This window comes from Lathamus discolor, chromosome 2 (genome assembly GCF_037157495.1).
Source record: "Lathamus discolor isolate bLatDis1 chromosome 2, bLatDis1.hap1, whole genome shotgun sequence".
Taxonomy (NCBI): Eukaryota; Metazoa; Chordata; class Aves; order Psittaciformes; family Psittacidae; genus Lathamus; species Lathamus discolor.
The window spans coordinates 87,575,282-87,595,381 of NC_088885.1; the positions used below are offsets into that span (position 1 = coordinate 87,575,282).

The 20,100-nt window shown below is 40.3% G+C and overlaps 1 protein-coding gene across 2 annotated transcripts; it reads right to left on the minus strand.

Annotated features, from left to right (window-relative positions):
• Window positions 1-1,072: 1,072 nt before the first annotated feature.
• On the minus strand, window positions 1,073-20,017 carry SRD5A1 (steroid 5 alpha-reductase 1). Of its 2 annotated transcripts, XR_010610085.1 has the most exons (6): window positions 19,535-20,017; window positions 17,399-17,565; window positions 10,421-10,522; window positions 8,729-8,879; window positions 5,251-5,852; window positions 1,073-2,903 (listed from the first exon to the last, which is right to left on the minus strand). XR_010610085.1 is itself a non-coding variant. In XM_065667672.1 (5 exons), the coding sequence occupies exons 1-5, from the start codon at window positions 19,891-19,893 to the stop codon at window positions 5,786-5,788; spliced, it is 846 nt and encodes a 281-aa protein (XP_065523744.1). In that variant the 5' UTR covers window positions 19,894-20,017; the 3' UTR covers window positions 1,073-5,785. The 2 variants fall into 2 exon arrangements, 1 of the variants encoding a protein (XP_065523744.1); XM_065667672.1 differs by having other exon boundaries at window positions 1,073-5,852.
• Window positions 20,018-20,100: the final 83 nt, after the last annotated feature.

Genomic DNA, 20,100 nt, shown 5'->3' on the forward strand with positions numbered 1-20,100 from the left:
ATGTAATTGTTTTACTTTGCAGTTTTATAAAATAAAGCTTTGTATTGGCAAGGCTTTGGTAGAGGTGGGGATACAGCAGTAGTTTCTGTGAGAAGCTGCCATAAGGTTTCCCCATGTCGAACAGAGCCAATACCAGTTGGCTCCAAGATGGAAGGGACCCATGCTGGAGCAATCTGTTCCTGAAGGGCTGCACCCACAGAAGGGACCCATGCTGAAGCAGTCTGTTCCTGAAGGGCTGCACCCACGGGAGGGACCCATGCTGGAACAGTTCATGAAGAACTGCAGCCCATGGGAAGGGCTCACATTGGAGAACTGGACTCACATGCAGGACTGTCCTTTATGAGAGGGACCCCAGGATGGAGTAGGGGAAGAGTGTGAGGAGCCCTCCCCTGAGGAGGAAGGAGCAGCAGAAACAACATGGGATGAACTGACCGCAGCTCCATTCCCCATTCCCCTGTGCTGCTGGAGGGGAGGAGGTACTGAAAAATCAAAAGTAAAGTTGAGCCTGGGAGGAAGGGAAGGATGGTGGGAAACCATTTTAATATTTGGTTTTATTCCTCATTATCCTGCTTTGATTTGACTGGTAATACATTAATTTCCCAAATCAAGTCTGATTTGCCCATGGCAGTAATTGGCATTGCTGTCCTTATCTCAAACCACAAGCCTTTTGCTATATTTTCTCTTCCCCGTCCCAGTTGAGAAGTGCAGTGATAGAGCAGCTTTGGTGTGCACCTGCTGTCCAGCCAGGGTCAACTCACCAGAAGGGAAAACAGGTACTTCTAACCACAACTTAAAAAAAACAGCAAATCACCAGAGTAGGGAGTTGCAGCCAACTGCTTTACAAAGGGAAGAGAAACTGGAGGAAGAAACTCTTCCACCAGGAATAGCTACCTGGTATTCTAATGAGAACACCAGGCCCCAATGAGCAAAGGAAGTAACAAATTGAGAACTGAATCACAGATCACACATATGCCAAGTTTTGAATGGAACTTGACTTTTTTTATATCTAATTTTACTAGAAAGTGGACTCATCAATAAAAGAAAAAAAAGAAAAAAGAACAGTTCATCGATATGATCACACAGCTCTTTCTTTACTGTTTCTCCCTTTCAGTAGTGCAAGAGAAGTGGGGCCCTTCCTCTCAGAGCAGCTGGAACACATAGCTTCATTAGTGCTCCCTCTTCAGATCCAGCTGCCTGTGTTGTCTCAGAAAATGGACAGGTAGAGCAGGAACAAACATCATCACTGTGAGGCTCTTGCTAGCACATTGGTAATCTCCAGAAAGACATTATACCAAATGTTGTACAAATCATGATACACATTTTTTCATCTCCATGAACAAATTACCTATTGCTTCCACCATCCACTTGTACAAAACAAGAGATAATGTATTGGTTTTGCTTTCAAAGCAAACATGGTAAGTGGGGCATGGGATGTGCAAAGTATGTTTTATTTAGAAGCTCAACAACAAGTTGCATTTGTGCAACTCTCACAAATGCAAACCTTGTTTTACCCTCATCCCTTCAGTTGCCTTGCAATAGGCATTTCCACCATTTCACATCTGTTTTTGCGTGGGCACATACATGCCGATAAACACATTGCATCACTGCAAAAAGTGGTGCAATTGTACCCACAGGTCTGTTTTCCTCACAAAATGTGACTGACATAGGTATGAAAGGCTGCCCAACAAGTGCAACTTATTGGTAAAACTTAACAGCATAGAACAAGCTGGGACATTCCCATACTAAGTTAACAAGCAAATGTTTGCTAGAGGTGTTTTTTCTTTCAAAACAGGCTGTAAAAACTGTGTTAGGCACTCAGTACCTCTTTGCCTGCTATGCCTATTTTAATTCCTCAGAAGACAGCAATAGCTGAATCACACTAAAAACAGTTGAAACAGCAGGCACTACAGTTGTCCCAAATGAAAAGTTCACCATGACCTATCAACAGAAGAGAAACCCAAACAAGTAACCTCTGCTTCTGTTAATTCTGCTCTAATTGCAAGTGTAGAGAACGTCAGCTACCTACTTTTTTTGTAATTCAAAATGTATCACTAGACAAAAAAAAAAAAAAAAAATTGTGAGTTTTAATGACTTTTTTTTTTTTGAGTACATCTTGTCAAGTTCCCATATCCATCTATGTTATTCTAATACAACCTTACTATTGCAGTCCTCAAGACCTCATTTGAGATAATGAAATCAATTGCACAAAAGCCTTGGTCAACCTTCACAAGTTGCAGCAAGGATTACTAGCTGGAAAAAAAGTACTCAAGCAAGACCCCGCAAACCATTATTTTATTAGTAGAGGATTTTGGGAAAAGATGGAAATGTCTCTGTTAAAAATTGCTACAGCTATTATACCCAGCAGCAAGCATACGTGTTTTCTCCTTCTGGAACAGGCAAAACAGGGTTCACTTTCACACTACATATTTTCAAGAAAATATTTTTTAGTATCAGATATTTTCAAACAGAGAAAATCTGTAAGCTGCTGAAAGGGGAAGCAAGCATGAGTGAAGTGTGAGAAATAAACGGGATACTGTTTAATCAAAAGGCAGTTCTAGCATTTGACCAAGTTGATTGTATGCTTTTCACCAATATACCTTGGTCTTGAAATGCAAGAATGTTAGAATCATTTAGGTTAGAAAAGACCCATAAGATCATCAAGTTCAAATGCCACACCTACATGCATCATTTTAAATACCTTCAGGGATGGTAATTCCACCTGGGTGATTCCCTACGCAGCCTGTTCCAGTTCTTGACAACCCTGTTGGTGAAGAAATTTTTCCTCCTATCCAATCTAACCTCCTGTTGTTTGAGAGAAGAGACTGACACCCACCTTGCACCATCCTCCTTTTAGGCAGTTGCAAAGAGTGGCAAGGCTTCCTTTTAGCATCCTTTTCTCCAGGCTAAAAAAAAAAAATAACCTAGTACCCTCAGCCATTCCTCTAATGAACTGCCTCAAATTCTACACTTTACTCAAGGAAGGTTCTAGCAGTATAATGAGAATATAAAATATAAACACACAAAGAACAAAACTGTCTTTATTTTTTTTAAATATCCAATTAACCAGAATTTCTAAACACACTGATATTAACAGCCCATAGACCCTAGCTTTGCTTTTTCATAAAAAAAGAGAAAGGACACAGATCAGCTGTCAAGCATCATATCCCCATCCTGCCATAGGTTAACCATAAATTAGCATTATGTCAGCAAATGAGATGAATTTTTAGTCAGGTAAGTATTTAGCAGCACAGCACCACAGCAAAACTGAGGCATCAGTACAAGTTTTCTGTAAACTATGATAAAGACTACCAATTACAGAGAGCCACAGCCCTTAAATATGAGGATACATACTTAACACTAAGCAGTTTCTCTCACTATTTACTACTAAAATAATATTTGCCTTTTCATAAAGGCCAAAAAATAAAAACCAAAAGAGGTGGTGGATTAGAGACTAAAGTGCTGCAGCCAGATTTTTTTTTTTTTTACAGGTTGCTTGTACCATTAGTGACTTTTTTTTATATAACAAATATCCCTAAAGATATTAGATTACCATAAACTAGGCAAGTATTTAAACATTGCAAGAGTAGACAGTGCTCTTTGAATCCTATATTCTTCCCCTAAACCAGATTTTGATAGCTGGATGGTTTAGATACCAGGACTTAGAAAAACTGCCACAGGGATGTGATATGGTTTAGAAATATCTTAATATCTAAGACTAGGTTTCTAAAATTCTCTTCAGAATATGCTTTAAGTGGTCCTAGTGAACTTCTTTTGTCCACTAACTCCACTTTAGCACTTTTAATATACTGAAGAGCAAGTTATCCTTCTCACCCTCCTCTCCTTAGGGTACTTCATGCTCATCAGAACAGCTAGGATCAAATATCAAATTATAGTGTGATAACAAAATCAAGGGAAGCCTCAAACTTCCTGTAAAACACTAAAGAAAGATATAAACACTAAAGAAATTATTAAACAATCTGAAAATTGAGTAATGACACTAGTATTAAAGGAATAGATACTACTACGTGCTCCTGGAACTGGACGTCAATGCTATGAGGAGCAACTAGCAGTCCAAGGGTTGAACTCTAAATAAGTTATCACTGCAGGATTGCCCGTTTCCCTCCCATCCTATCACTATAGACTGAAATAGTCAAAGGAAGAACTTTTTGCTACACCACTGAATAAATCCTTAATGATAGCCAGGACTTCCATGCAGCAAGTACTGAATAAACATTTCAGAAGCTTGGGTCACAAAGTCCTTTTTCACTGCCCATTTCCTGAATGTACTTTTTTAAACTTGCATTTAATTTTTTTTTAAAGGTAAATCTCATTATATGCATTACTCTGGTTAGTACAGCAGTGTAACTCAACAGCAAACACAGGATTTTGAGACAAAGCTTACTGCAATGCCAAACTGGAAAAGTCAACATCTGGCAAACTTGTATTACCAATTTCTTTAGAAGAACATAACCCAAATATCAAGTGTAAACAGATCACAAGATACTTGGCAAAAGTTTGATTTCCATTGATTTCTGAAGCATATCAGCAGCAGGTTTTGGTTTTTGTGGGAAGTTGTTTTGTTTGTTGGCTTTTTGGTTTGGGTTTGGTGGGTTTGGTTGGCTTTGTTTTTTTTAATTATTATTATTTTTTTGTTGGTTTGGGTTTGTTGACTTTGTGGTGGCTTTGTTTGGCTGGTTTAGGTTTGTGGTTTTAGGTTTAAGTTTTCTCTAGAATTTCTTAGAATTTTCTTTTTCAGCAATTCTGAAAAATTCTTTAGCATCAAGAGCATGCAAAGGATGCAGATATGCCTTAAACTTGAAAGTCAGTATACCTGGGATTCAATCATGTTTCTGAAACCCTTCTGGAGTCCTTCAGGAGGAAAATATAGGTGTATGAGAACTGACATTAATAAAATGAACAGCACTAGAACACTCCAGATTTTTTGAATATAAAATCATCTGGTGTTACCAACAGGAGCAGGAAGACACTTGAATTTTTTAAAACAGCATAGTAAGGAGTTCTTGTAAAAATCCAAGGTTTTTTTATAAAATAAGTTAGAAAACATTACACAATTGTTCACAGTGCTGTACTGGCCTAAGTATCCCAAAATACATAATGTCTTCCAAAAAACAGTCTGGAGTGAGAAGACAGATTAATATTGAGATAGTTATCAAATTGTGAGGTAGATTATAATCTATTATTTGGGAAAGGTAGCACAAAACTGTTTACGTAAATGGTGTTAAGTCTTACCTATGCAGAGGAGGAAGAACACTGTCTTTCACCTAACAGCAACTATATTCATCTAATGTCCTTCGTCTGCATCATCAGTTCTCCTGGAAATGCAGGTTGGTGGAAGAAAGGATTAGGAAAGCATAGGGAGAAAACTGACCCCATTTGTGTATGCTGGCAAGTAACACACCATCCAGACTGCAGTGAGGGTGACTGGACTAACAGCGTAATCCTCAGAACAGTGGCTATATTGAGTGGAAACAGCAGAAGCCTGCATTGAAAGAAAAGGAATCACCTGAAGTCCCATACAGTATTTTCCATAATGTGAACTCAGACACATTGCCTAATGTATTTATGATGGTGCTCCACTGTTGAAAAAGTGTTTCTGTTTCTGTTCAGCACATCCATCTGATTCCAGGTTTTCATGAAAAGGAAAAGCAGTAACTAAGTAGTACTGATGCAAGGCCTTTGTCACAGTGATGATCAGAGTACCAACTGTAAAGTATTAGCTGTTACAGAAAGCATTCATTTCACAAACCAATGTTAAAAGGACAGCTCAGTACACAAATGGAATCACAATTTTTCTGTTCTTCGGGTAGTCTTCAAATTTCTCAAGGTACCATCTGAAAAAGAAAGACGGGAATCTCATGAATACTGAATCTTCAAAATGCTGTCAAGAAAATAATGTAATTTTACAATGTGCTTAATTCATATATTCTAAAACTACAAACAAACAAAAGGAGCTTTTAGAACTTACTCCGGATAGAGAACTGTTTTCCAATCCTCACCCTATGACATCTAACCACTAACTATAAGGAAACAAAGTTACTGCTGCCAGCAATGGGAAATCAAATCAACAGATGCGGTGAGAGAGGCCAGGAAAGGAAGGAATAGCCTGCTGTTGCAAAATATATTGTTGTGCATCCTGAATATTTGCATTTTAGAAGTAGAGGGGAAAGAAGAATCCAAAGCATTCAAGGGGATAACACATCAAATTGTATGACTTCATGTGGAAGCAAGGAATACTTCATATAATGGAATGACAGTCCTCTTGTGGCTCATCAGCTCCAGTCAGGATAGGGATAATCAAACTGAATGTGACAAACATCACACTACCCTTACTGCTAATCCCCCTCAAAGACCATCACAATTTTCAAATCTAGACCTTATAACACAGACACATTTACTCCCATTTTCAAGTATTTATTCTTCTGCTTCTCTAAGACTACAAAAGAAATTAACTTCATCTGGGCTCCTCAGAGGTGCAGGTACTCATATTATCAATAGCTAACTGCAAGATCAAAGCTGAAGTAAGCAGCATGCAATGCACAATAACCTGCAGCTGTGGAATACTGAAAAGGATAGATAGTGTAATACTGGTAACTTAAGTGTTTCAAACTAAACAGATTACATCAAAATATTTCTTGATTTACATGGATTTGCTATTTTTAATAGTTGGTTCTTTTTTTCTTTCTGTATCCCTCTTCCACTTATGGATTTTTCCTTTAGTGCCAATTACTTCCTGTAACAACATTTACCTTCTCATAATGCTCTGTATGTCAAGAGCTCTGAAAGAGCTCTGTCAAGGCATAAGATAAAACGTAACATACAATGAGAGGCTGAGGAACCTGGTATTGCTTTGTCTCGTGAGGAAAAGACTAAGAATCACTGTTATTGCTGCCTACAAGTATTGGAAGGGGAGTTAAAGACAATGGAGCCAAACTATGAATGAATGCAAACTTGGCAGCTGGAATGCAATGGCGCCATGCAAAAGTACAGGCCAGAGACTGACTGGCTAGACAGCAGCTCTGCATGAAGGGTATGGACATCCTGGTGTACAGGTTGAACACAAGTCAGTAGGGATTCCTGCAATGATGAAGGCTAACCACATACTGTCCTGCTTTAACAAGTATAGAGCTACCAAGCGCTTATTCTCCACTATTCAGCAGTTAAGCACCTGCATCTGCATTACCGCCTCCAGTTTTCAGCTTCCTGTGCTACAGAGATGTCCACAAACTGGATAAGAATCCAGCAGATGGCCACCAAGATGACTACATCGCTGCAACACATAAAAGGTGAGGTTCAGGGAACTAGGCTTGTTCAGCCTGGAAATGAAGTTAGGAGTTAACTGCAGTCTTCTGCTACCTACCACCATATTAGAGAGAAGGCATAGCCATATCCTCCCTTTTAAGCACACAGCAAGCGGACAAGTGACAGGGGATAAAAGTTGCAGCATGGAAAATTCCAACTAGATGCAAGGAAGAAACTCTTTTCCCAATGAGAATGGAAAAAGTCCTGTTCCAGTGCTTTGCCAGAGATGTGCTTAAGCCTCCACTCTTGGAGACACTCAAAACTCAACTGGACAAGTCCCTGGGCAACTATGTATAGTTGCAGTTAGCCCTGGTTGGAGCAGGTTATGCCAGATGACTGGACAAACTTTGGATGCTCCTCCCGCCTAAGATACTCTGTGATTCCACAGAAACAGCAGGTAGTAAAACAAGGAGAGATGGCACAGGCAATAGGCTTGGAAGGTGCAGGCTGCTTGTTCACTGGGAAAATAATACAGATCTGTAACACCCTGCATACAAGCTGCAAGAGAACATCTGTTTCTGGAGTTTTTCAAGACCTCACTAGACATAGCCATGGCTGTCCTGACAGACTGTTAGCAATGTTTTGGTTTGTTTTTTCTTTTTTCCGCAACCTACTTCCTCCATAAATTCACGCTTATTTCCTCTCATGCCACTACGTTTCAGCATGAGAACCAAAGCAGGAAGCTGAAAATAACCAAAACAAGATTAAGGTGTTCAAATTCCTTTAAAAATGCTATTTCTTAAAGGGAGCCATAGCATAGCATCATTTAGGTCGGAAAGACCTTTAAGATCATTGAGTCCAACCATTAACCCAGCACTGCCAAGTCCACCACTAAACCATGTTCCTAAGCACCACTCCTTTCAAGAAACAAGTCTTCTCAAGCTACAATCCTTCTGTTAGGCAGGTCACATTAGCAGTCAGATTGTTTAGTTACAAAGCAGAAACTTTATTAAATATCACTTACCAGAAGTGTCTTCATATTGTCTATACAGTTGATTATAGACAATATGATACAGACTTGACTATAAAATGTGCCTGAGACAGATGACTTCAGAGTGATTTTCAAGATTTTAATATTATAGCAATAAATTTGAATTGAAGGGAAAGTTTAGCAGATGAGCAATTAAGACAATTTTCCCCAAACTTACCTATAATCTTTACAGATCCAGGATGAGCTGTGTTCATTTAAGCATTATTTTGACCACCTCATTGTACTTATGCTCAGTACTATCCTGTTGAAATTCAGCAGCACTTAATACTACCCAGTGTTCTCTATTGTATTCTCCACCACAGTAGCAGTCTTTCACAAGACTTGCTCTGCAACATCCCTCTGGAATGAGGTGCTAATTTGTGAAATGGAAATGAAGAGTGGCATAGAGACAACAAATTATAAATCCCAAACACTTACTGGTGGTGTTGTTTTGCCCTTGAACCCAAGATGAAAAGTGTGCACAACGCAAATGCAAGGCTTTCAATGGTGCAGCAGGCAAGGGCAAACCCAAACCATTCCAGGATCTCTCCAAAAAAGTTGGCTCCACTGACATACTCAAACATTCCTCCTGAAAGCAGGACAGAGTTAGTTTAAAACTCTTATTAAGGTTTTAGAGCTATAATAAGAGCTCAAGGAGAGCTCCATAAGAGCTATACCACCAGTGTCTCTATATAATTTTTAAAGGCAGTGGTTTTCATTTCAAGCTGTACAATAAAGGATCACTTCAGACCTTATTCCTAGACTGACCTTCTCCAGTTCTATTTTTCTTCTTTAAATCATGAAAGAAAGGCAGATTTATCAATATCAGAAGTTCATGTTTTTCTAAATTATTACTTTAAAATTATATAAAACTGTTTCTTTGCTCACAAACTAAACCTGTTTTATAATACATAAAACCAGAAAATATGCTCCCCTTTAAGAGTCCCAAAAAATACCCATAGGGTTAGTTCGCATACAATGTTTTATTTCTTTAAGTAGTTCAGAAATTAAGTTAATTATGAACATTATTATGAATTAAAGTTCCAAATTTATCCTCTAGCTTAAAATGTGTTGCAGTAGATCATCCCCTGTCTGGTCTACTGCTTCAGCCCCAGCACTCAGTGAAAGTAGTAATTACCAGGCTGCATTAAATGTGTTTTATAGCCAATTACACATAAACAATCAGTACTACCTGCTGGGAGTTTTATAAAAGAAGAACTTTCACCCTAGTTCCAACGTTAGTGTACAAATTGATTAATGTGGTTTAGCAGTGGGACTAAACAAACAAGTATTTGCCAAGTGTAATAAAGGACATGTTTTGACCTTGTTTAATTCCTTAGCCTCTGACAAAAGAGAAGCAGAATTCTAGGACTTGAACTGGATAACCAATATCAAAAAGACCAACTCGTCCTGACTGTACATCAAATAACATGTTATTTCCTTCAGAACTTTTGTACACTGAACGTAATACAGTACACTTATTTTCACACGGGCACTTTGATTTATTTCTATTAATTAGTTGCCTTGGTGAAAAATAACAATCTATTGCCTTATATATATATATATATATAGTTATTCCAGTTTTAGTTTTTAAAGTCTCACTAAAAACCCAAAGAGCAACAACTTAAGGGAAATACTTAGAAATATCAGAACTCAGAGGTAACTACTATTTTTCTTCTCTCACTGAGTGCAATATACCTTGTAATATAACTGGAAAAGTCTAATGTTTCCAAAAGGGTCAATAAATGTTAACACTTCACTAGACTCCATAAAAAGTCATTTCATAGCCTTCATTTTCCCCCACAAAGAACAGAATTTATAATGCCTAATTTCCTCTGGATGTCTGTCCCCTTTTCCCTGTGTCTCCCTTATCACAGTAGTCATTGCTTTCCGATTACCTAAGACCTTATCTAAGGTCTTCTTTCTCCATCCACCTACTTACTCTCATGAAAGGTACAAGAAGAACCCAACTCTTCTCTTCTGCATTCCCTCCCATCATGTATTACACATCAGCAAGATTCTCTTGAGCCCTAAATTACCCAGGCTGAACAAACAGTCCCAGCTCTCTCCACCTCTCCTTGTATGGGAGATGCTTCTTTTGCTATATAGATTTCTAACACGTTTACTCACCTCTTGGTATCTTGTAGCCAGTTTCTCCTGGTTTTCTCAAATTTCTGAGAATATGATCAGAATGAATATTGACTGCCATGCCAATCAACCACCCCATAAAACCTGAAGAGAAATATTTGAAGTACTCTCATTAATACACTTGAGCCAAAGTATGTTCAGAAAACAAACTACAGTCATATATCACTTATTAGGCATATTATCTCAAAACAGTAATAATGTAAGCAGTATAAGCAATTCTGTTGACATGCTACACAATCCCACTCCCACACTGAGCTCTTCAGCAGACCTCACAGTGATCAACAGGTCTCTAGAAAGGAATAGAACGGCAAGTATAAAGTTTATTCTTATATAAATGTATGCATGTGTACATATATACAGATGTAATATTTCACTGACTTCCATACAGGAAAATACATTAAAATTTCAAACACTGAAAGTAACAGCCATTTTTATTCCTGATGGAGGACAGAGGGATACATCTTATTCCCACTGTCCCACTTTTTTCTTTTTTTACTGACATCACACCAGAGTTTCCACAGCAGGCTTCTGTGTAATAGGAGAGATAATGAAATTGTGAAAGAATTCAGGCACCATTTACTTGGGTTGATCAATAAAATGTGTTAACCATTTGTACCAGGCTTTCACAGAAACTAAGATTATTGTTGCATTCTGCACCCTTTTGTTGCCATAATTGCATGGGATAAAGTCAAAAGGAATTTAGGATTGAAATCTGGTATTTTCACCCTTTGATTTTCAGTCTTTGGCTATGTTACCTATGTTATTGTCCTTTGAAGGCAGCATTCCCTGTTACTAGCAGCAGACAGGATTCTGGTTTTGAGGGTAGATCTGTTGTATTGCTTTGCATCTACCTCCAAAGTTATTGCCTTTTTTTTTTTTTAAATCAAGAATATGCCAGTGATGTGCTTCTAGGACAAAGTCCTTTACATACCAGACTGAGACAGCTTTCCCTTTTTGCACCCATAATGCGAGTCTTTCAGATGGTTCTCTTTCAATACAGAGCAATCCAGTAGTACAACCATCTCAGCAAGGACACTAAGTGGATATCAGGATGTAAAGGGCCATGTTGCAAGACGAGCAGGTTGTCAGAGCATACTTTACCAAGACTTAAGCTACATTTCAAAGTGAAGCTACAGCTATAAGTGAACCTTGCCTCTCAAACATGTTGTTCAACAGTGTTCTGGGTTCATCAGTAGCAGTCATTTTTCTCCTTCTTAGTAGCTGGTGCAGCACTGTGTTTTGACTTTTGGCCTGAGAACAGAGCTGATAACACTGATGTTTTAGTCTGACCATGGACTTTCTGAGCCTCATGCTCTGCCAGGCAGGAGGGGAAGCCAGGAGGAAGTAGAGACAGGACACCCAACCCAAAGTAGCCAAAGAGGTATTCCATACCACAGCACATCATGCCCAGCATGTAACAGAGAGTTACCGGGAAGGGCTAGGACTGCAGGGTTGGACGAGGTATCGGTCGGTGCTCAGTCGGGTGGGGTTGGGCAATTTATCGGTCGGCTGGTGGTGAGGTGTTGTGTTCTCTTACCTTGTTATTTCCTTATTATCACTGGTGGTAGCAGTAGTGATTTGTGTTATACCTTAGTTACTAAACCATTCTTATCTCAACCCATGGGAGTTGCATCCTTTTTGATTGTCTTCTCTGTCCCTCCGGAAGTAGGGGGAGTGCAAAAATGGGGGGAGTGAGTGGATGAGCTGTGTGGCTGGGTTTAAACCACAACAAACGGGCAGCTTATTCTCATACTCCCCTATGGGATACATTTACCTACAGCATCTAGCTGTCTGCTTTCAAAGGGATTAGGAGGAAATGACTACTCTGCAGAGAAATGAAGGTTTCTGCATGAAAGCTCCTTCCATATTTACCTATATAAAGAAAGTTGCTTGACTAGCTTGTTACAATCTGCTTATGTTACAAAACTAATTGCAGAATTTAGTCATGTGGACAAGAGTGTTTCTTAACCTTTTGCTCATACAGCACAGTGCAGTAAGTTTCCAGTAGCAATCAAGGTGTGTAGCTGCTGTATGTGAAGTCTTTTGCAGTGAAATTTTACCATAATCCTTTCAACTATATATTCAAAGTAATGACATCATCATGAGATAGATTAGAGATGAATTAGATCAACGTGCTGAGGAATTTACAGACCAATTCATATAACAACAATGTTCAAAAAACACAGGATGAATAATTCAAATGCTGTTGAATTCCACTTTTAGGAAAAAAGATAATTTTAACTTTTTTCCTTCAGAACAGATCTCTATCCCAACAGAGAATACTGACTCCCCAGTGCATCCAGCAACAAAAGTATTTTGCTTCTCTTAGCATTAGTAATTATGTATTAACTTACTAATTGCCAGAGGAGATTGAGACTACCTTGGAAAACAAGGGATGTTATTCATACAACTAAATAAGCAAGTCATTGTCTCTACCCATACATTTCTACTCTGAAATGCCACCATAATTTTTGAGAACATTATCTGTGTATTTGGTATTCATATCCGTTTGCAAATTACTATAAGAAGTTTTCAGATAATGCAAAAAAAAAAAAAATGGAGCTTGTTTTAAAAGTGTCCATTTACTATAGAAGATTATTTTGATTTTGTGCATTTTTACCCCTCCTAGTTGAAAACTATCACATCAAAAGGAAACCAATCTTACTTCATAGACAGCAAGCCAATGAAGGTAGGCTATTTTAACAGCACCCCTCTTTGATTTGAAGAGCCACTTTCCCCCTGCTGAAGTACTGCGCCTAACTGTGTTTCCTGCACCTATACTCAATGGACAGAGAATAAAGTTGTGGAAAGCCAGCTGTGGCAGCAGCAGTGGGAGTCTCCCAGTACTGTCCACAGATCACCACTGACTAAATATGACTTCATTTCAATCATCACCCCAACAACGGATGAACTTTGATGAAATCAGATAAGCTCAGTCATGATGAAATCAGAACTGACATCAGTAGGCAACAATCCAACACCATTCTTCTGCCCTGAATGACTGCTACGACAGATGAAACCCAACATCATCGGCTGAATGAACTCAAACTTTATGGGGACTGTCCATTGACTAAGGAGTGATATTTGTGTGTATGTACAGAGATTTTATATATATATATATATAGAGAGAGAGAGATGATATGGTATATGATTATTCTATTCTGTGATTGGTTCACTGTCCTAATCCTCAGATTCTCACCATGACTAAGTCCTAGGACTGCACTCTACAAAGCCAAGAGCTGGTTATGCACCACAATCTACTTGACTTGGCTTCCACTACAGGGAAATGTGGACATGTAAACAGGAAGGAAGCCACAGCATATACCAGTAGATTCTCAGAACCACAGGGTACCCCATACATAATAGTCTTGTGAGGTCATCTATTCAACTCAAGAGGCTTTTCTCCATCTGGATAAACCTGGAGGTTAAGGCCTGGCCTCATATTAGGAGAACCCTTGCATAAGAACAACTAGGTGTGTATTACCAAACAATGTAGTGCAACAGAAGAGCACGTACGCATTGTTGCACCAGTGCCCTCTTCACCCATACGTATATAGAATCCCATGCAAAATGACCTACCCTTCTTCAGACTATTTCAGAGTGACAGCATGATAACTGCCATCTGGTTCACCTCGACACTCTGGGTTTCAGGAATATGCAGTGCAAGATTATGCATAAAAAAACAGCAGGAGGCCAATTTCTACAGGTGCCAGAAGTGCCTTGTATACACTTAGGGTGAACAAGTGCCTCATCTCATCTCTGTGATGAGTCTCTCCAAGAAGGCACAAAATCATTTGGAGCATCCAGACGCCAATAGATGTTCGGAGATATACTGACTAACCCTCATCCCTTGGTCACAAGACAATATGAAGATATGGACACTACCCATGCTCTCCTCACATCTATTCTGTATAGACAGCCGAGTTGGCACACGTGCTTGGTTGCCAACTGCCAGATAAAAAGCCTCACACAGCAGATTAAGTGCTGATATTCTGTCATCTGCACCTTCTGAGTTACAGGTACTGCTCTGCTTCACATAGGTGCTGCAAAGAGAAGTGTTTTGATGAACAGAAGGGTCAGCCATCAACATGAAAAGAAGTGGTTAAAGGGGGATTTAAAGTAGTAAGACATATGGCACACTCCCATACTACAAAGGGTTTGATGAAGCTAAAGCAAGCAAAGGAAGAAAAGAGCTTCCAACTAGAAGTGCAGACAGATTAGGAAAGAACAGAAAGGGGAAACATGCAGATGCATATATACCCGTTTACAGCACTCACCACTTCAGAGTATCATGGGTTCTTTTGGTAATTTCACAGGCTTTCTACTGGCACATGTGTGTAAGGTACATGCTAAAAAATTACAAAGTTGCTCCCACACTGATTTGCAAGCTCATGGTTTTATCAAGTGTTGAAGTTCATTGCTCTGACCTAAACCTGCATGCAGTCCAGAGAAACTGAGCAAACCACATCAAAACTGTATGCTGCTCCAAAACAATTGCTGGTGTAGGGATAAGCTATTTCTTCCACAGAATTAATTCCTAAACATCTGAAAACAGTCTGTATATTAAGGCTTCAGAGAGAACACATCAGCTGTTTGAAACCTCCCACCATGATGGTCAGTCAGCCTCACTTCTCCAAATTTTTGTCTGCACTGCAAATTTATCTAACTTCAGCTTCCAACTACTGAACCTTGTTTGGCTGCTACTTGTAAACACCCTCCCATTTCTCCTCTACTCAGTAACTTCATATGGACTTAAGAAATACCTCATTAACCCTCAGCAAATATGCCTTCTTGTAATTTTTAGTTTATAATCTTCTACTCATTTTTTTCTGACAGATGTTTTTTAAGAACCAGAACATAATAAACCTGTTGTTCAGGGAGTATCCAGTGTACAGTACAGCACTGATGCATTTGAGTTGAACAAAGCTAAAGCAGAAACTGCAAATTTGGTGATACCTAGCTGAGATGAATACCAAATAATTATAAATATCCTCTGTGTTCCAATTATCTTGATGTGCACTACAAAATGAAAAGAAAAACCCCAAAAGCCCAAAAGATGTTCTAGTACAGGAAGAAACAAGACATCTTCGGTTTGGCTGTTTCATAGCCATGCCAAACTAAAGATTTACTGTAGTAACACTCAGAAAAGTCAGCAAGTGACATCCAAAATGGTTGCTACCATTAACAGCAGCATTACTAATAGTACTAATACTACTATTAATAGAACTGATAACAGCATTAATTAGTAATACTAATTAATAGTACTCATAATAGTACCATTAATACCATTAACAGGAATGTTCACTTTCATAGTTTTCAGGATAACTTTTTAAAGCAATATTTTGACTCAAAACAGTCATGAAAGCAACAATTTGCTTACAATTGGCATTATTGGAAATATACACAAGCATATATTCCAAACTGATATTATTTGGGGAAAAAAAGCCCAAACAAAAAGCCCCACCAAACTCCCAAACCAGCAAACAAATCCAAACTAAACTAATTCATACACAGAAGTATTCACAACAGAAGGCAGATAAATCCAGCTATTATTATTTATACATTTGCGTCTATCAGAAATCCTTGATACAAAAAACCAACTAGTGAAACCTGAGCAGCAGTCTTATGACCTTAAGTTTTTAAGATCTTACAGTAAGGATGAATTGTTTTATGGCTCCTGACTCATGATTTAAGAGCACTATATTGAGATATCTTTTGATTAAGGTACTAAACTAGGGCACCAGAAACAAATCTATGGTGCATCAGTCTTCAACAGTTTTGGTCCACTGATCATTTAATCTCTCTTATTTTTTTTTTGGCAGATCCAAGTTTAACAAGACTGGAATTTCAAAAATACTGAGAGAATTTCAAGCACTTCAAGAGCCTACCACCCACTGAAGTAACTCCCTTGTGCCTCAAGTTCTCCATTTTTGGAACACAAGCAGTACAACCTCCTAATCCTGGCAAGAGAATCTATTTTGATTTACATTTTGTCAATCTTACCGTCATGACAGCATTTAACACAGCAGTCTATTGTCATCCACAGTAACACTGCAGTAAAGATAAAAGCTTCTTATTCTAAAAGTCTTGAGAAATCTGACAGAAACACTAATTTGCTCTGACTCTACAATAACAAGAGTGGTACTGGGTCAGATCAAGGATCCACACAGCACAGTATTATGCCTTTGAATGACAAGGAAAAATATTCTGGTTTATCCTCAGATCAAAAAGATCTTCCTGGTGCCACTATACATCATAGCCATTTAATCATATGCATGGCTTCAAGTATAAATGGAACCTCATTTCCTGATAGGAGTGAGTGATCCACCCCTCCAAACCCTTCTTGGAGGGCCAGTTATGTTGCTTGGCAAAGCCCACTCCTACTACAGGTGTGGGTGGGCTGGTGCATGTGTGTGTGTGCACACCTAAATACCCTAACAGCAAGGACTTTGGGCATTAGAAATGGTATCTTGGTATTAACCCTCACTGGATTTGTACTCCATGAATTCATTCACTTCTGTTTGGCCACATACAAACCTTTAGTACCCACGACACTGAGAAACAAGGGATTTCAGTTTAATCTACATGTTATGTGGAAAGTCTGCTTTGCTTGTTCTAAGCCTGCATATTGATGGTTTCATTTCAGGCCTCAAGTTCTTATATTCAAAACCAAAACAACAACAAAAAAAAACCTAACCACATGACCCATATTTACTTTGGTGTTAAAGAATAAATATGACAGTCAGCTCAGCTAAGACTGACATTGTGGGAAGAAGTGCAAGTTCACAATTCTAAAACAAAAAAGGTTAAAAGGCTTCCAGCTACTTCAAACAAAAGAATTAACTATGAGAAAAGTTATAAAATGGGATTGAAGACACTATAAAATTATAATGAAAAATAAAAAGCTGTGAAGACAAAGGAAAACTATGCCTAATATTCTCATAGTGTGTTTTAACTCACCTGTAATAAAACACGGATCTTTTAACCAGCCTGAAGGGTATTTTGCATAGTTGCTTAAGCTTCGGCCTTGCAAGTATCCATTGTAAACACAGAACAGAAGTGCCAGCACAAAAGTAAAAAATGGTGTTGGTTTTCCTTCTCGGATCAGAAGAGGAAATATGAGTGCCCTATGACAGACACAGAAAGAAAAAACTGTTGCATTAACAAATAGAAAAGATATTTTTGGTGTCTGGAACGGTAATCCATAGCCCATATTACCCTGCTTTTGAAATTCTCAGCAGTCTTTAATCCCAGTTCAGAAGGAGAGTTAACACTTCTTTTGACACCTGAATGATTTTGTTGCCTCATCAGAATTACAAGATCAGTCCTCTCACTCATTACGACAGAATTGTTGAACCTTGTATCCAAGGCAATTACTTTGACCACAGGAGTAAAGGCAACCAATGTTTTAAACATGGCATATTTTTGTCCACCTTTGTTCCCAAGTCCTCATTAGTATCATAAAGCTTTCTGAAATGAGCCAGGTCTCATAATCCCTACATCAAATCCATGAGCCCTTCCCGGGGAAAGTCAATCCCCTTGAAATTAACCTAACTGAACCCAGTTTCCTCCTTACTCTTAAAGTTACCTGAAAATATTCATTCCTTTGCCTTGATAATCTTGGGCTATCCTATGGCACCTGATAAAGGCAGGTGACAAATCCACAACTGCTATCTCATTTTGGAAAGGAATCTTGATTGCTTTTCCTGGCGATTACATGAGTAAACAAACAGGCTCCAAACAAGAAAAGCAGGTGAGGGTTTCTGTGCTTTGTCTCTCATGGCTAGCCAACTTTCCATCACCTATCAATTTAATTGCAATCTATAATGATACAGGAACAGGATTACTGAAGCCTGAGCCTTCTTTGAGTGTTTTGCCAGCTACCCCAGGATTACTGCTTCAGAGGAGGCTCTCCAGAGGAAGCAAAACCATGACAGCTTTCAAGAAAGCGTAACAAAATCATTAATATGATTATTTAAAGACCGCTAGGTTACAACAAGCGGGTAACAGTCTACATTCACCTACAGAACAGTCCCTCTGTTCAGAGACAGCAGTAAGCATCTGGAAAACCAGAAACTGCAGTACAGCTCAGCTCTCTGTACAAGCCTTGACTTTTTGTTGCCAGATTTTCCCAGACACAGAGGATGAGTTAACATCCCATGTCAACCCTAATCTCTTTATTCATAAGGCTGGAAAAGAGGGAGTAAAGACACAGTCCTGGGTTTGCAAAGCCAGTTAGCCACCAGGCAAACTGCACATTGCATCCTTCTCTACCACCAGGATATGCAATACTTTTGGTTAAAACCAACAGCCCGTCATAATAAGCACTGTACGCAGCTGACACCAACACATGTATCACACACTCAAAATTAGCCTGACAAATCTTTCTCTGCCATATTATCACTTGTGGATTATTACCAGTAGCTACTATGATTTCATGGGAACAGCAAAATCTTGCCTAAGCTATAGTCAGTCTGCTTTCTCCCAAGTAGTTTACAGAATATCCAAATACCATTGACTGCATGGTAACACGGGGCACTCAGCCCCAGCTCTGCTAGTGCTTTAACTACTCCTTGAATGTCCTGAGCTGGGAGGGTCCCACAAGAATCATTGAGTCAAACTGCCGAAGTGAACACCCCAACTGGAAAATCACTACCGTTTCCCCACAGTAAAATTGTATCAGCATCCAGAGCTGAACTTTCCGTGTTGGAACACTGCTCTCACAACACCAGATACTCTATTCCGAAAGATGCCCGAGCACTCCACCACACCCCACACAGCAGGGCAAAGCAGCGAGCACGGCAGCGCCACAATTACTTGCTCAGCTCATGTAAAAGCCTAGAGCATCTTAACACATGCAGAAGAGACGTCAGCGATTGTTACAGCGAATAGTAAGAGTTAACTAATCAAAGGCAGAATTTCTGTCCCTGCAGCCGGAGAGCAGCAGCCCGGTGTTTCTGCCGGGACTGACCCATAACTGCTGCAGAACGGCACCCGCACCCCTGCCACCACCACCCGTCCGCCCTGCTTTCCAGGGGAGACAGAAGGGGGCCCCCCCCGCCCCAGCCGAGCACTCCATCGCAGACCCCGCCGCACCTATGCACGTAGTGCACGAAGAAACAGCCCAGCAGGACGCGGTTGGGCCAGGCGCCGGAGACAGCCCCGCCGCAGGCGACGAGCCCGATCGGGACGAGGAGCGAGGGCAGCTCCTGCAGCGCCCATGCAGGGCGGGCGGGCAGCAGCCAGCCGAAGCGCCGGGAGGAGTAACGCCCATAGGGCATGCGTATGAAGCGGAGCAGGACGGCGGAGCCGGCGCCCAGCGCCACCAGCCCGTAGGAGAGAAGCTCCAGCAGCCGCTGCTCCTCCGGGCCCGACACCCACAGCCAGAACCCGCAAACGCCACCGGCACCCATCGCACACCACACGCCCGAAGGCACCCGGGCGCCTCCATTCATCTGCCGGCCGAGGGCACGCCCACCGGCGCCGCGGACCAATCGGCGCCGTAGGGGGGCGTGACCGGCCCCGCTTCCTCCACCCTCCGGCTGTGGGGGCCGCCGCGGGCGCCGCCTGTGGAACGGAACTTCCGCCGCGGTGGCGGCGGCGCGGAAGGCGCGGAAGAGGTGACCCGGAAGGCGCTGTTGGGGGGGCGGGGCCGGCGCATG

What these genes read in the sequence shown, in the direction of transcription:
- SRD5A1 (XM_065667672.1), bottom strand. Translation starts at nt 19,893, where the DNA reads ATGAATGGAGGCGCCCGGGTGCCTTCGGGCGTGTGGTGTGCGATGGGT. An exon ending in TTCGTGCACTACGTGCATAG is followed by an intron (nt 17,566 to 19,534) that starts GTGCGGCGGGGT and finishes TGTCTGTCATAG; the next exon opens with GGCACTCATATTTCCTCTTC. An exon ending in TGGCTACAAGATACCAAGAG is followed by an intron (nt 8,880 to 10,420) that starts GTGAGTAAACGT and finishes TCCTGCTTTCAG; the next exon opens with GAGGAATGTTTGAGTATGTC.